Source organism: Mycteria americana, chromosome 7, assembly GCF_035582795.1.
Source record: "Mycteria americana isolate JAX WOST 10 ecotype Jacksonville Zoo and Gardens chromosome 7, USCA_MyAme_1.0, whole genome shotgun sequence".
In the NCBI taxonomy this organism is placed as follows: domain Eukaryota; kingdom Metazoa; phylum Chordata; class Aves; order Ciconiiformes; family Ciconiidae; genus Mycteria; species Mycteria americana.
In genome coordinates this window covers 6709631-6722512 of record NC_134371.1, presented here as the reverse complement: position 1 = coordinate 6722512, position 12882 = coordinate 6709631, and the positions used below count along the sequence as shown (strand labels likewise).

At 47.0% G+C, this 12882-nt stretch overlaps 1 protein-coding gene across 2 annotated transcripts in view; it reads left to right on the top strand.

The window, feature by feature from the left end:
* The window catches only part of PLD1 (phospholipase D1), a 67860-nt gene that overhangs the window by 28174 nt on the left and 26804 nt on the right, over positions 1-12882 (top strand). For both annotated transcript variants that reach the window (XM_075506877.1, XM_075506876.1), the window contains exons 7-14: positions 226-284; positions 808-900; positions 3499-3651; positions 4430-4579; positions 5881-5964; positions 7710-7791; positions 10840-10950; positions 12284-12490. In XM_075506877.1, coding sequence (XP_075362992.1) covers positions 226-284; positions 808-900; positions 3499-3651; positions 4430-4579; positions 5881-5964; positions 7710-7791; positions 10840-10950; positions 12284-12490 — 939 coding nt within the window. The remainder of the gene's footprint in view (positions 1-225; positions 285-807; positions 901-3498; positions 3652-4429; positions 4580-5880; positions 5965-7709; positions 7792-10839; positions 10951-12283; positions 12491-12882) is intronic.

Sequence of the window (12882 nt, the reverse complement as noted above, 5' to 3'; positions counted from 1 at the left end):
TGAAATGTGTTCTCCAAAGCACACTTAAAATAAGCAAGCAAACAAACAAAAAACCCAACCAAACCACTTTTCTTGGTCGTCTTGAAGATGCCTAAGCGATGGTGGGTAACTTCTGCTCAGAATCTTCTGTAGGTTCTGTCTCTATGACAAGTCACTTCAATGAAGCAAAGTATTTTGTGGGTTTCAGAGTATGAAAGATGGGGGAATCTTTTTCTCTTTCCCCAGATGGAGTTCATTGGAGTAAGCCAGCTGTCGTTCATCCATGACCTGGGACCGAAGGGCATGTGAGTTGTGAGCTGTGTCTTTGTGAGTTATGGTTCACCAAGAGCAGGGCCTTATAAATAAATACTGTTCAAATTGACAGCTTTCCTTTCTTGCAAGTAACTGACTGGGGAATATTTTGCCATCCAGATAGAAAAGATTATTAATGTTGAGACAGAAACGCCGCAACTTTGGGAAACAGTTTTGAGAGGGGGCTGCTTTGTGAGATGTGGGCTGCAGCTCATGGGCTGGCTCATGGGGTTTCTCCCCTTCCCTCCCTGCAATGTGTTGACCTGCTCGTTCTCATGCTTGTGCTATAAAACAGGGCCCTGCATTTCTTAAATCCGCATGATTTCCTTTTGCGGGGTTATTTTTGCCCTTTTCCCAGCTTTCAGGGCAGTGGCACAGCGGCTGCTGGGGCACGGCTGGAGGCACCGTGGCTGGGGCCAGGGGCTGGGGGTTCAGCAGGCATCCTCCGCCCGACAGCTGCCCTGCACCTCCAGCAGAGCAGTGCTGCCCGTCCTGACCGTGTTTCTGTCCTTGCAGAGAAGGGCTGATCATGAAGCGCTCCGGGGGCCACCGCATACCTGGCCTGAACTGCTGCGGCCAGGGAAGGATGTGCTACCGATGGTCCAAAAGGTACTGCCGGGGCGGGCGAAGGCGGCGATGCTGTCTGCTCCTCGGGCACGCGTACAAAAATCCTCATTTGTTTTTTCCTCCCGAAAAGTCCGTGTGGGAGATTCTTGCTTTTTTACAAAAGCCCACAGATTCTCAGGCCAAAAGGGTCCGCAGGGTATTCCCATCTCACCCTCCTGTGTGGAGGGTGGTGAGTGTTTTATTTTGCATTGGAGTTCATAGCAGAAAGGACATGTTGCTCCAGAGGAAAAGAGGGATTTCCTACAGCCCCGAGCTGGCAGAAATGGCACTAATCCCCTGGGCTGTGCCCGGCTTTCCCTGCTGCGGGAGGGCCCAGGGGCTCCGTGCCTTCGGGAGGGGACGTGGCCGGTGAGACCACCCCGGCCAGATTTCAGCCCAGTTTTCTGAGCTTCCCTTCCTCAACTTACAAAAAGAAAATCGATTAATTGAAACGCTATCTGGGCTGCTTTGGAGCTGGATTAAATCAGACCTGCAGCGGTAAGGAGCTCTGTTTGGTGTGATTAACCTTGGAATTAAATACATTGCTGCTTCCTTATTACGGCACGTGCTTAAATGCCGGTGTTTTCATGGGAGTTTTCACAAGCCACCCTGTTCCCATGTCCCTTCCTGCTGCAGACAGACGTAATTTACTGTCCCCATCGCTTTACTTTCTGCGTTAGATCTCGGTGTTTCCTGGGGCTGCAGCGCAGGGAGGAGCGTGTGTGTTACCAGCTGGCATCCAAAAAATGCAAGGGGCATTTCCTGGAGCTTGCCCTTCCTGGGCAAATCTTTCCTTTTCAAAATCCAAATAGCACACACATCTGCTCTCTAGAAACAATTTCTTGGTCTGTGAGAGCTTCCCCAAGCATTATCCACCTTTGGATTTCAGCATCGCCAATGGGCTGTTGTTAGTTTATCTTAAAAAAATCTGTTTTCCAACAAAATCTTTCTGCATTCTTGTGAAGGAAGGGTCCTATTTCTTCATAGTCCATTTCTTAATGTAATTTTACAGAAGATCTCTATAATGAGTGCAGAGGGAGATGAAGATGTGACCTTCTTTCAGGTCAAATCATTAAATTGTCTCCAATTCTTTTTTCTCTTCTATGGGGGGGAAAAAAAAAAAGCCTTTTCCTCTCGATACCCTTCAGTTAACTCTTCCCTACGTTATGCAGAGCTCAAGCTTTAGCGGGGACAGTAGCATACAGCTCCGATGGATCTCAGTTTTCCTTTAGAGCCTAAAAAGGGGATGGGAGAAGCGTTTGAGTGGGGTTATGTGCGGAGTGACACCAGCGGTCACCCGATCCCCGCCACGGCCCGCGGGGACTGACAGCGTGTGCATCAATAAATAAGCAAATAACAGTAGTATTTCCCCGAGAGGGTTATTTAAGTGAAGAGTTTTAGGACACGTCAAGCTGGGGGCAGAGCTCCCCCGAGCGTGGGGCAGACCATGGCCATCCTTTTCCCACAACAGCTTTGCCATAGGCGTTGGGGCTTTATACCCCAAATTCCTTTCACTTATTATAGTAGGTTGGGTGCGTTAGGGATGTGGAGAGGAACGGTGGGGTGATGCCGTGAGCATGTATGGGCAGGACTTCTCGGGCCGGGCATGGGGAATGCTTGAAAATGTACTTTGTGGGTAAGTTTGGGAGTGAAATTATGGGCCAAATGATGGGGGGAGGTATTTTGGCACCAAATGAGAGGTGATGCTGGGATAACTCTTTCAGGGCCCTGAAAGAAAAGAAAAATTATGGGATCTGGAGGTAGATTGGGAGCTGGGGCTGTTACTAAAGATACAAGAATGAACAGATTTTTGTGGTATTTTCTGTTGTTTTGTGTGTTTCTGAGTGTGCAGAAGAATGAGGCGAAGGTCTGGTGGTGGAGACCTGTGTGGGACAGAGGGGGCCGGTTACCCCAGCTACGCCGCAGGGGGAGAAAAAATTAGAAATGCCATTCACAGTAAAAAATGTGTTTTTTCCTAGAGTTGCCTTCAGGCTACGGTATTTATGTAAAACCTGCCGGTCATCTCTCATCATGTGTTTCTAACAGGGTGCCTGTTGCTTGGCAATAAAAGCTTTCCAAAATGCCTCGTTCATATATTTTGATAGGAGTGAAAGTGATCCTAGCATCATAATTAATGTTAGAAATGTCAAATAATTCCCATATTGCCTCTAGGTATAACATAAAAGCCGAATAAAAATCTGGGATGGAGGGGTCCGTGTTGCACCTTGCCCGGTGCTGGGGCACCTGGCTGGGAGGTTTGTGGGCAGGGAGGTTCTCATTGACTTCGTTAGACACGAGAACCTATATTTTCAAAGAATTCTGTAAAAAGGAGTCACACAGATAACTCTAGAAGTCTTATATTGGATTCAAACTCATTACCCAAGTGCATAAAATAGGCACTTTTCTGCTCAAGGAAACCGTACCCTGCACTAGCCCCTGAAAAGAAATTTTGCCTTTTAGTTGAATGCTTTCCTTTCCCTGGTAAATGATTTGCACTTGTTTTGAAGGAAACACCTTTTCACTTCATTAGTCTTTTACGGCTCGTGTGTTGAAGACCGGCATGGGTGAAATACAAGTTCCCTGGTTGCTGTGCCCGTACAGGTGGCTGGTGGTGAAGGACTCTTTCCTGCTGTACATGAAGCCAGACTCGGGGGCCATCGCCTTTGTCCTGCTGGTAGATAAGGAATTCAACATTAAGATAGGCCAGAAAGAAACAGAAACGAAATACGGGTTGCAGATCGACAATCTCTCTAGGTAAGAAATAACAGTCGTTATTTAGACCCTTTTTTTTTTCCCTTTGCTTTTGCTAAGGAGGAATGGATGCTCCTCTCCAGGAGGGGTTAACAAGGTGTGCGGGGCTGAGGCCGTGCAGCTCCGCTTCCCGCGGGGCTCAGCGCCTGGGCAGCTGCGGGTGTGTTTATACCTGCTGGGGATTTGGCCTGTGTAATGCTTATCGCTCCTGATGTCTTAATGAGGCATTTGGAGCCACAGCCACCACTCGTCCATCCTTGTGGTTATTGCTCAGGCCCGAGGGCACGACGCGTGTTGAGTTGCACAGTCTGTTTTTACAGCAGTTGCTTGCAGTAATTTTCTAGGCGCTCTGTTCCTCTGTGCTGCGAGCCGGGACACGTTCCTCTACATCCCAACCAGAGTATTACCCAAAAGACGCGCTAGTTGGGATAGAGAGGTATTTAATATTTTTATGATAGCATACAGGATAAATTCATCTTTTGAAAAACACAGCATTAGCGAGGTCCAACTCTCCCCTGAGTGAAGCTGATGCTATTAATTTAAATCTGGGTTGTTTTTTTTTTTTTATGCTTGACAGTGCAATACTGTGGTAGTCACTCAGAGCAGCTCAGTGCTGGTGTGTTCATTTGCAAACAAAACAACAAAGCAAAGTCCTTACTTTTTGCTTAAATAAAATACGACTGATACAGGTGCCTTTGTCAGCGTGGGTAGACAGCGAGGAGCAGCCCAATTAAACGTACATGGCTTCAGCATCCTGCCCCGTGCGTCGTCTCTTTTGCAGGTCACTGATTTTGAAGTGTAACAGCTACAGGCATGCCCAGTGGTGGAGGCAGGGCATAGACGAGTTCATTCGGAAACACGGCAAGGACTTCCTCACGGAGCACCGCTTCGGCTCGTACGCAGCCGTGCAGGAGAACACGCTGGCCAAGTGGTGAGGACCGCGGCGAGGCTGCCGGTGCCTCGGGCACTGTTACCTGCAGCAGCGATGGCACAAGCCTGCCTGCGTTAGCCCGGGTCCGATGGGCAGAGCTGTTTGCATTCGGTAGCTGTAGGGACTGACGGTAATTAGAGAAGTTGCAAAAAAGGAGGCTTTCTTCACCAGGAACAGAATAGGAGTACTGGTGACAGGAGGGCTTTGATCCTGTTACGGTTTGCATCACAGCTAATAGCATTTTGAAACAAGTTTCGTTTGAATTTGGACACGTTGGGTATTTATTATCGTAATGATAAAAATGATATTTTGATGTGCATATAATTGGCAGGATGCTTATGAGTTAAAACCAGAACTGCTCTTTCATTAAGATATTCCTAGCTTCAATTTATACCAGTTTCTGACTCTGGAGACGCTGACTCCTAAGGGTTTACGTCTCTGGATTGTAAGCCCATGGTAACGCAGGTGCTATTGAAAATGTCTGTCTCTTCGGCTACTCCCTTCTCTGTAGCTCCCTCTCAAAGCAGCTGTGCTGCAGCCTGTCCTGCCCGTGCTCCTCTGCAACTGATGGTCTGGTCACGTCCTTCATACTCTGAAATGCAAGATATGTCCTGCTCATGACATTTGCAAGGCTGATTCTCATTCTGTAAGGCAACATTGCCCTTCCGGGCACCACAGATGTGTTCAGATGGAAATGCCACTCATCTGGTTGAAGAGCAGCATCAGAATCAGGCCTTGCAGATTGGCTTTGAGATGAAAGAGAATCAGCAAGTGCAAAGATGGGTATAGTCTAAGGGTGACTGGGCTTTACCCACACAGCAGTCCCACGAGAAATCCTCCTGTCTGTAGTGTAACCTGATTGCACTAAGCCATTCCCAGAAACACCTCAAAAATTTGATTCTAGCTGGAAGCAAACCCTCGCAGTGCTCTCACTGCAGCTTCTGCCTTGCAGCAACCGCTGCCCAAATAGTTTCCGTAAATCAAAGCAAAGGCCACTCTGCCATCCTTTCCTGAGAGCCAAACCTAGCTGCACATCAAGCAAAACCCAAGAATATTGTGTGCGGTTGGCAGAAGTACCAAGTGGCACTTAATGATCTCGTATTGTGCTGTTTCATTAAGCTGCTAATAGCAGCATGAAATTCTCCCTGCCTGTTGTCCTAATTCTTGAAATTAGGTTTGTGTTTGCTTTTGAGAAGAAAATGTAAATAGCATTAACACAGAACTCTGCTGGTCTTCAGCTATGGACTTTGTTTAATGAACGGGGAGGAAACCTAATCTGTGTGCTGTGTTTGCTTTTACAGGTATGTGAATGCTAAGTGGTACTTTGAAGATGTCGCAAATGCCATGGAAGCTGCTAAGGAAGAGATTTTCATCACAGATTGGTGGTTCGTACTTAAATATTTGGATGTTGACCAGCCGTCTCTCTTGGGACATTCCTGACAATGCGGCACTGTTTGGAGGCCCTACAGTATGGCAACTAGCCACGCAGCCAGATGGTTTGGCAGCACACCCAAACATCTCCTTGTGTTGTATTCAAAGGCCTTTTCAGGAGGGTTGGCAGCAAAAGCGCATGCTTGAAATCAACAGCTTGGTTGCCTCCTTCCAAGGAAAGGCCTGAAATTGCATGAAGGCACCACCTGAATTGCAAATGTTATAGCTTGAGGTGCTCATCAGGAGTGTAAATCGCTGCAAACCCAAGGGACAAGAATGTTTTTCAGTGTGTAAGGGAACATGGGCCCTCAAACACCTCCGACGGTGCTCTTCCCATGTGATCCTGCATGGGACCCTCCTTTCAGCTTCTCCTCGCTGTTTTGGGAAGCCTCGTGCCAGCGACGAGAGCGTCTTGGGGGGGGTGTAATTTTGCTCTGCTCTTAAATGGGCCAGACAACGGAAGGGGAGTTTTGTCGTCCCTTCCCTGAGCTGTGCGGCTGCTGAAGGACCTGGCTCTGCCCACTTCTTAACTAGTAATTCAATGTGTTTATGCAGTGCTCTGGTTCCTGTTTGAGGCAGAAAAAGGGTGCTCTCTCAGACCCGGGGCAGACTTTCTTGGCTGGATGCCGGTTGTGGCTGCCTGTGTCTTGCCTTTGTGGAGGTTAATGTGGCTGAGCCAGCCTGGACCTTGGGGACAGGATGGTAGGGCAGGCTCCCAAGCCACGGCTCAGAGGTCCTCTTTAACCTTGGGCACATCTCTGTGCTCCTCTTTCTCCATCTGTAAAATGAACCTCTTGCTACTAATCCACTGCCCGTAAGAACAGGGAGGATTAATTCTTAGGTGGCAATTATGAGAAAATTAAATACGATGTTAGCATTTGCTGGGGTAAACGTGTTTCCTAACATGACCACAGATAAACCCAATGCTCCTGGATCCCCACATGCAACATCAGGTAGCAGTGCAAGAGCATCGCATTTCAGACCCGTTGTCTCTTACTTAACGTTTTATTCAGACAATTGTTAATGTCTCTTGGAATTGCAAAACTTATCCGAAACTCGGAGTTTAAGATAAAAATGCTGTAGTCGGAAGCATGTTTTTGTGCTTTAACAAAGGACAAGTTCCCGTGCTCGGTAGAAAAGTGAAGGAATGAAATTCTGTCACCTTCCTTTGCAGGAGTTAGATGAGATTGCTTAATTATTCCTTGTAATCCTTAAAGCTATGAATCAATAAAGTGTCCTGTTGAGAGATCATATTGCTTTGCCTTTAGGCAGCAAGGAAAATTCAGCACAAATCTATGCTACTCAGATAGCCTAAGTACCAGGAGAACTGCAGTCCCACTCTTATTTATTTTTTATGTCTACACATTTCTTTCAAATCTACCTTGGGGTTTTCTTTTGTTGCATCTTTCTTTCATAGATAGAGTCTAAGTTTCCCCATTTATACATCACTGTTAAACTTGGTCTTGTGGGTTGTTGAATACCAAGGTGCATGTGCTGGACGCATCCCTGCCATCTGTAATGCTCCGTTATTAAAAAACAAAGAGCACGATGTTGGAGAATGCATCACTTGGATGTGAGCCTGCACACCCACCTTATATAAACTTTTTTATTTCTTTGCTTAAGGAGTTGATTATTTAGGCCAACGCTTTGTTTGCAGACTACATATGCTGTGTTTTCTTCCGCTCCTTTATTTTCTTAGGCTGAGCCCAGAAATCTTCATGAAACGACCTGTTGTGGAAGGAAATCGCTGGCGGCTGGACTGCATTCTCAAGCGGAAAGCAGTAAGTGAGCTCCAGCTGCAACCTCCACCCTGCAGAAAACTCTTTGTGCCCACCCAGTTACAGGGTCATACTGGGACTGGAGTGTTTGCACCGCTTATTTTGGTAGGGATGAGAGTTAAAGCTGGCCAAGCCTCACTTCAGATGGCCTCAGAAAACTACATGTCTTTATCTGCTCCCCCAGTTTGTGTGTGGAAGAGCTCGGAGGCAGAAGGGTAGACCCTCTGATTGCCCCTTCGAGTCCTCAGGTTTGGGTCACTTCAGCCTTGCATTACGACTGCCCCAGCTCCTGGTGGGGTCCAAGAGCAGTTGCTGTCCGGTGCTCTCCTTGTGGCATATGTAATTTAGAGGTACGGGAAAGACTAAGCACTTTGTGGTGGCTCTTGGTAGGTGGTTCGTACGTTACTGTGTTGTGCAGATCCTGCCTGTCATTACCACGTATTGTGTCTCTGTGCTGCAGCTTTCAGAGTTGAAGCTGCGTCTGTCTGCCAAGAAAATCAGGATGTCACTAGCAAAAAGTCACTCGGTATCATCCAGAGGTTCACGCTAACTCACTATAGCCTTCTCATCTGGTTTTCCATGCTTGATGCATTGCATAGGTCCTTGCTGCAACTAAATGCTGAAGAGCTGATGTTCTTGCTGTTCACCCATCTATAGTAAAGAAGAGCCTGTTGACATTAAACATCATCCTAGTGTCCCCCAGCCCCGTTTCCCCTGGTGCAGCCCCTCTTGCTTTCATCCTGCCCAGACCAAGCTGCCAAAGCTGCTCTTACCATAGCTCTTTCACAGCTGCTACCATTGGCAATAATGAGTTTTAGTGGAGCCTAAGAAAGGCCAAAGCCTGAAAGTTTTTTGTGTTTTATTATTATTATTTTGATTTCCAAGGGTAACTTATATGATAAGAAAAGGCTTTTTTTTTTTGGTAGCTGCCTCTTACTACCTGTATGTCTCCTGGTTTTCTTTGTTCCTACCCACCCCTTTCTATATTCTCATGGCTCTTGTGGCCGCTAAGAGGAGGATGATCAGCCGTGCCCTCCCTGCCTCTCCCTTCGCAGGTGGAGACTCTAGTCGTGAGGGTCCTGGTGCATTGCTGTGGAAAAGGCATGTGGGGAAAGGGTTTCAGCGAAGCATGAAAAACGTGTGCAAACACAAGCAGCATCACGTTCCCCAGAGCTGGGCTGTGGTGTTCAACTTATTTACAAGGAGGTGATAAACGTGACTCGGAGACTTGAACTCCTATTTGCATTGCCATGTTATCTGAGTTAATAAATGCTCGTGTTCAGTAAGCAAATGCTTGTATAAACTTGATAAGGCTTTTCCCCCCTCTGTTTTAATTTCTCTGTCTCTGCTGTTCCTCCTGAAGAGAAAAGCTCAGACCTGCTGTTGACGTGGTGCCTTTCCTGGCGCTCCCGGATTCCCGTGCCAAGCTCTGTGCTGCTGTGCACTCCCCTTTCTTGTGCAGCCCTTGGAGATATGACCAAGCGACCACAACTACTAGTTCTGTTTTTCTTTTCTTTAAGCATTTTCATCTCAGAAAACAGTTTATTTTGTTGCTGGTTGTACTCTGCTTTCCGATAACACGTCTGGATCCAGACTATAGAGAACACATTTCATGGAGCCACGCAAGCCAGAGAAGCTGAGCGTGAGGTGTTTATGAATGTGGGTTGTACTCCAGTTGTTCACCCAACCCATGGCAACACCGGTGCTGGAAATGGTAGTTTGCCCCACGTGAGTGGTGAGTCAGGAAGGGAAGTGTGGCCAGGGAAGTCTCTTGAACTCTTGATGTGTGGAAGGGCAGGAGTCCAGGTGGGCGTGCTGAAGTAGTCTTTGACTCCCTCCTTTTCCAAACCAGTTGTTGTCACAGTCCTCACCCCTCCGCATGCCTAGAAAAAAATAAGAGTTTTTTGTGCCTGACTGTTGGTGATTTGGAAGTAGTCTTATTTTCTGGCAAATGAAACGTGGCCACAGGGCATGCTCACTGGAAGAATTTGGCTTTGTTTGTCATGTTGACATGGATTTTCCTATGGCTATAAATACCTTCTAAGAGTGAGGAGTGTTATAAGGTTAGTTCCTGGAAATACTTGCCTGCTCTCTCAGTTGTGGCATTTCTTTGATTCGGCAGGGTGGTCGGCAAGCTGGTGTCTAGGTATAGGGGTAAGGCTGCCCTTGACGTATGTACAGCGCTGCCTTGGACTTCTCTGGGTGCGGTGGGGAGCAGAATATCATCCACAATTTGTTGACTGCTCAAGCTATCGGTAGCAGCTTTATGGAAATAGAAGCTTAAAAGGCTGTGAAAAGTTTAGGTCCCAAGTTTAAGCTCCACTGCAAGATGTGAAGTCATGCTGATTTATGGCAGCAGTTCCAGTGTGTGGCCAACATCTGCTGAGGTTTGGGAAGTACTTGGCAGTTTTGAAAGTGCTTTAACAAGTCTCCTTAAAAACCCTCCCGTGGGTACCATTCTACTCAAGAAAAGCGCCGTCCTTTGATCACGGCTCATTGTATTCCAGGAGCTTGCTTAGCTCTACCAGCAGAAAGAACTTGTTTGCTGGCGTTGGGTCAGTTGCATCCCCTTTAGGAGAGGGATATCGGTATGACCACACTGGTATCGTTGTCTTGCAGATGCTTGTAACTGTAGGCAAACCTCAGGGCAACATGAAACAGCAGAAAACTGAACTTCAGTGGATGTGTGCAGCATTATTATATGTGGAGTGAATCACGTTTGCAAAATTTTACCTGAAAGGATGTTTAAAAGGGGCTACTATAAGAATGACCTGTTGACAGGCTTTGGTGTAGCTCAGCTCTTCACACATGAATCCAGGTACTGAGCCCTTCTCTGGAAGCTGAAGAGCTTTCCTGAGCAGTGCGGGTCCTTGCACGCTGTGGGGTCACCATGGTGGATCTGGAAGAGCGTAATCAAGGACAAGTATCTCAGCCCGCATTTCTGTCTGCAGGCACAACACGCTTCCTGCCTCTTAGCTTTTCCTCGCTTCAGAAATGGACTGTAGCCATTGAAATACCTGCATACCGTGTGTTTCTTTTTATTTCTGACAGCAACAAGGAGTGAGAATTTTTGTTATGCTGTACAAAGAGGTGGAGCTTGCCCTAGGGATCAACAGTGAATATAGCAAGCGGACGCTCATGCACCTCCATCCAAACATTAAGGTAACTGCGCATCGGGCAGTCGTATGAAGGGCATTTGCATTCATTTGCTCTCAATAGCTAGTGTTGACCCTCCGTGTATTTGGGTGTGAACTGGAAGAACAGTGTTTCCCACCATTACAGTGGAAATAATCTGAGAAGACATACCCATACAGTGATTACCGCATCTGGCAACTTCATTTCTTTAGGTTATAATTGAACATAAAATTGCTTAGCTTAGACTTGCCAAAGCAACTGTTCATCTAATTCACAAGAAACATATTTCATGTGACAAGTTAATGGGGTTACATCAAATGGAAATTTTGAGAATGTTGTCTCATTTCAGCATTTCTGTGCATACGTAGATGATGAGAGTCAACGCTGGATATTTACGTTTCTATTGTAAATGAACAGCATTGCGCTGTCCTGTGCTGTTTCGCTGCTGCTCTGCCATCAAGCAGAAAATGAGTTGTGGCACACGAACCAGTGGATAAGGCTAGATCCTGTCTCTTGAAATTAGAGACGTATACATTTTAATGAGCAATAAGATACATGTTATGCATGAGGGTGACTAACAAACTGCTAGAATAATAGATTTATTGTCACTTGACGAGTTGTCACGGTGAACGGAAGCATCCATTCACCATCATCTTCGCAGCAAGACTGGGAGGTGTAACTGGAAGATACGTGCTATGCGCGTAACAGATTTTGGGAGCAGCCAGGCGAAGCTCTCTAGCTTTTTCCCCAGGAAGCTGGCCTAACGGCTCTCCTCTAACATAAAAAAAATTAAACTATATACTGAATGCTTGGATATAGAAATTACTTTGCCATAAACACATGTCAAGAAGAATCTCATAAACAAATGTCAAACAATTTGCTGATTTTAAATGGGGAAAAAACCAGCCAACTTCTCATTTCATTTATGTAGTGGCAACAACCAAAGAAGTGAGTCAGATCACCAATATGTTGTTTTCTTTTAGAGCAGGCTCTGTGTTTGAAAGCTCAGCTATTATAGCTGTCCTGAAAGCATGATTTTATTTGTTGAAACGGTTTCCTTGACTGTAGTCCGCTTATGACCACAGTTGTTGTAAGCGTGACCTATCCCAACATCAGTAACCATCACTGCTCGGGAATACCCGCATCGTGGGGAAGCACCTGCCTGCCAGTAAGGCTGAGCCCAACTTGAGGGGAGTCACGTAGCTTCAGTAATTACAGCAGTCTGTGTGGAGGCATCTTCTAGAAACTCCAGTGTTTCCCCATCATCCTGAGCAGCCAAAAAAAAAAGCTGGGCAGCTCTCTGGCTGGAGGGATGTAAATTGGGCAACGACACTGAGCTTGAGTGCTGGTTCTCTCCCAGGTGATGAGACACCCAGACCACGTGTCCTCCTCCGTGTACCTCTGGGCCCACCACGAGAAGCTCGTCATCGTTGACCAGTCCGTGGCATTTGTGGGTGGCATCGACTTGGCGTACGGCAGGTGGGATGATGACGAGCATCGCCTGACCGACGTGGGTAGTGTCAAACGAATGGCAGCAGTGAAGTCGGTGTCGACGACCAACCTGGCAGTAAGTGAGCTTGCTCCAGCTGGTGGCCACCGTCAACGTCTGCGCGTCAGGTTTGCGGTGGGGATGAACAAGGCGTGTCCGCTTCTAAGCGTAGGGTTGGGTTTAGGAGGTTTAAAGAGGAATAGTAATGGGAAGGTGGAAGTATCTGAGTATCAAATAACTCTTCTGGGCTAGATCCTGACCAGCCCTTGCTAGGGCGCAGAGATAGACAGCTGGGTTTCCCCTGGAGCTTGGAGCAGCAGTCACAATTTGGAGGCTACGTTCTTAATAAAACTTGGCTAGAAATCTATAGTAGGCACTCACAGAGTGCTCCAAACTTCTGGATACTCGGGCCCTCAGCAGGTGCCTTGCTTGCTGAGCTTTTGGCTAACCTGGGTCTGCTAACCTCTAGG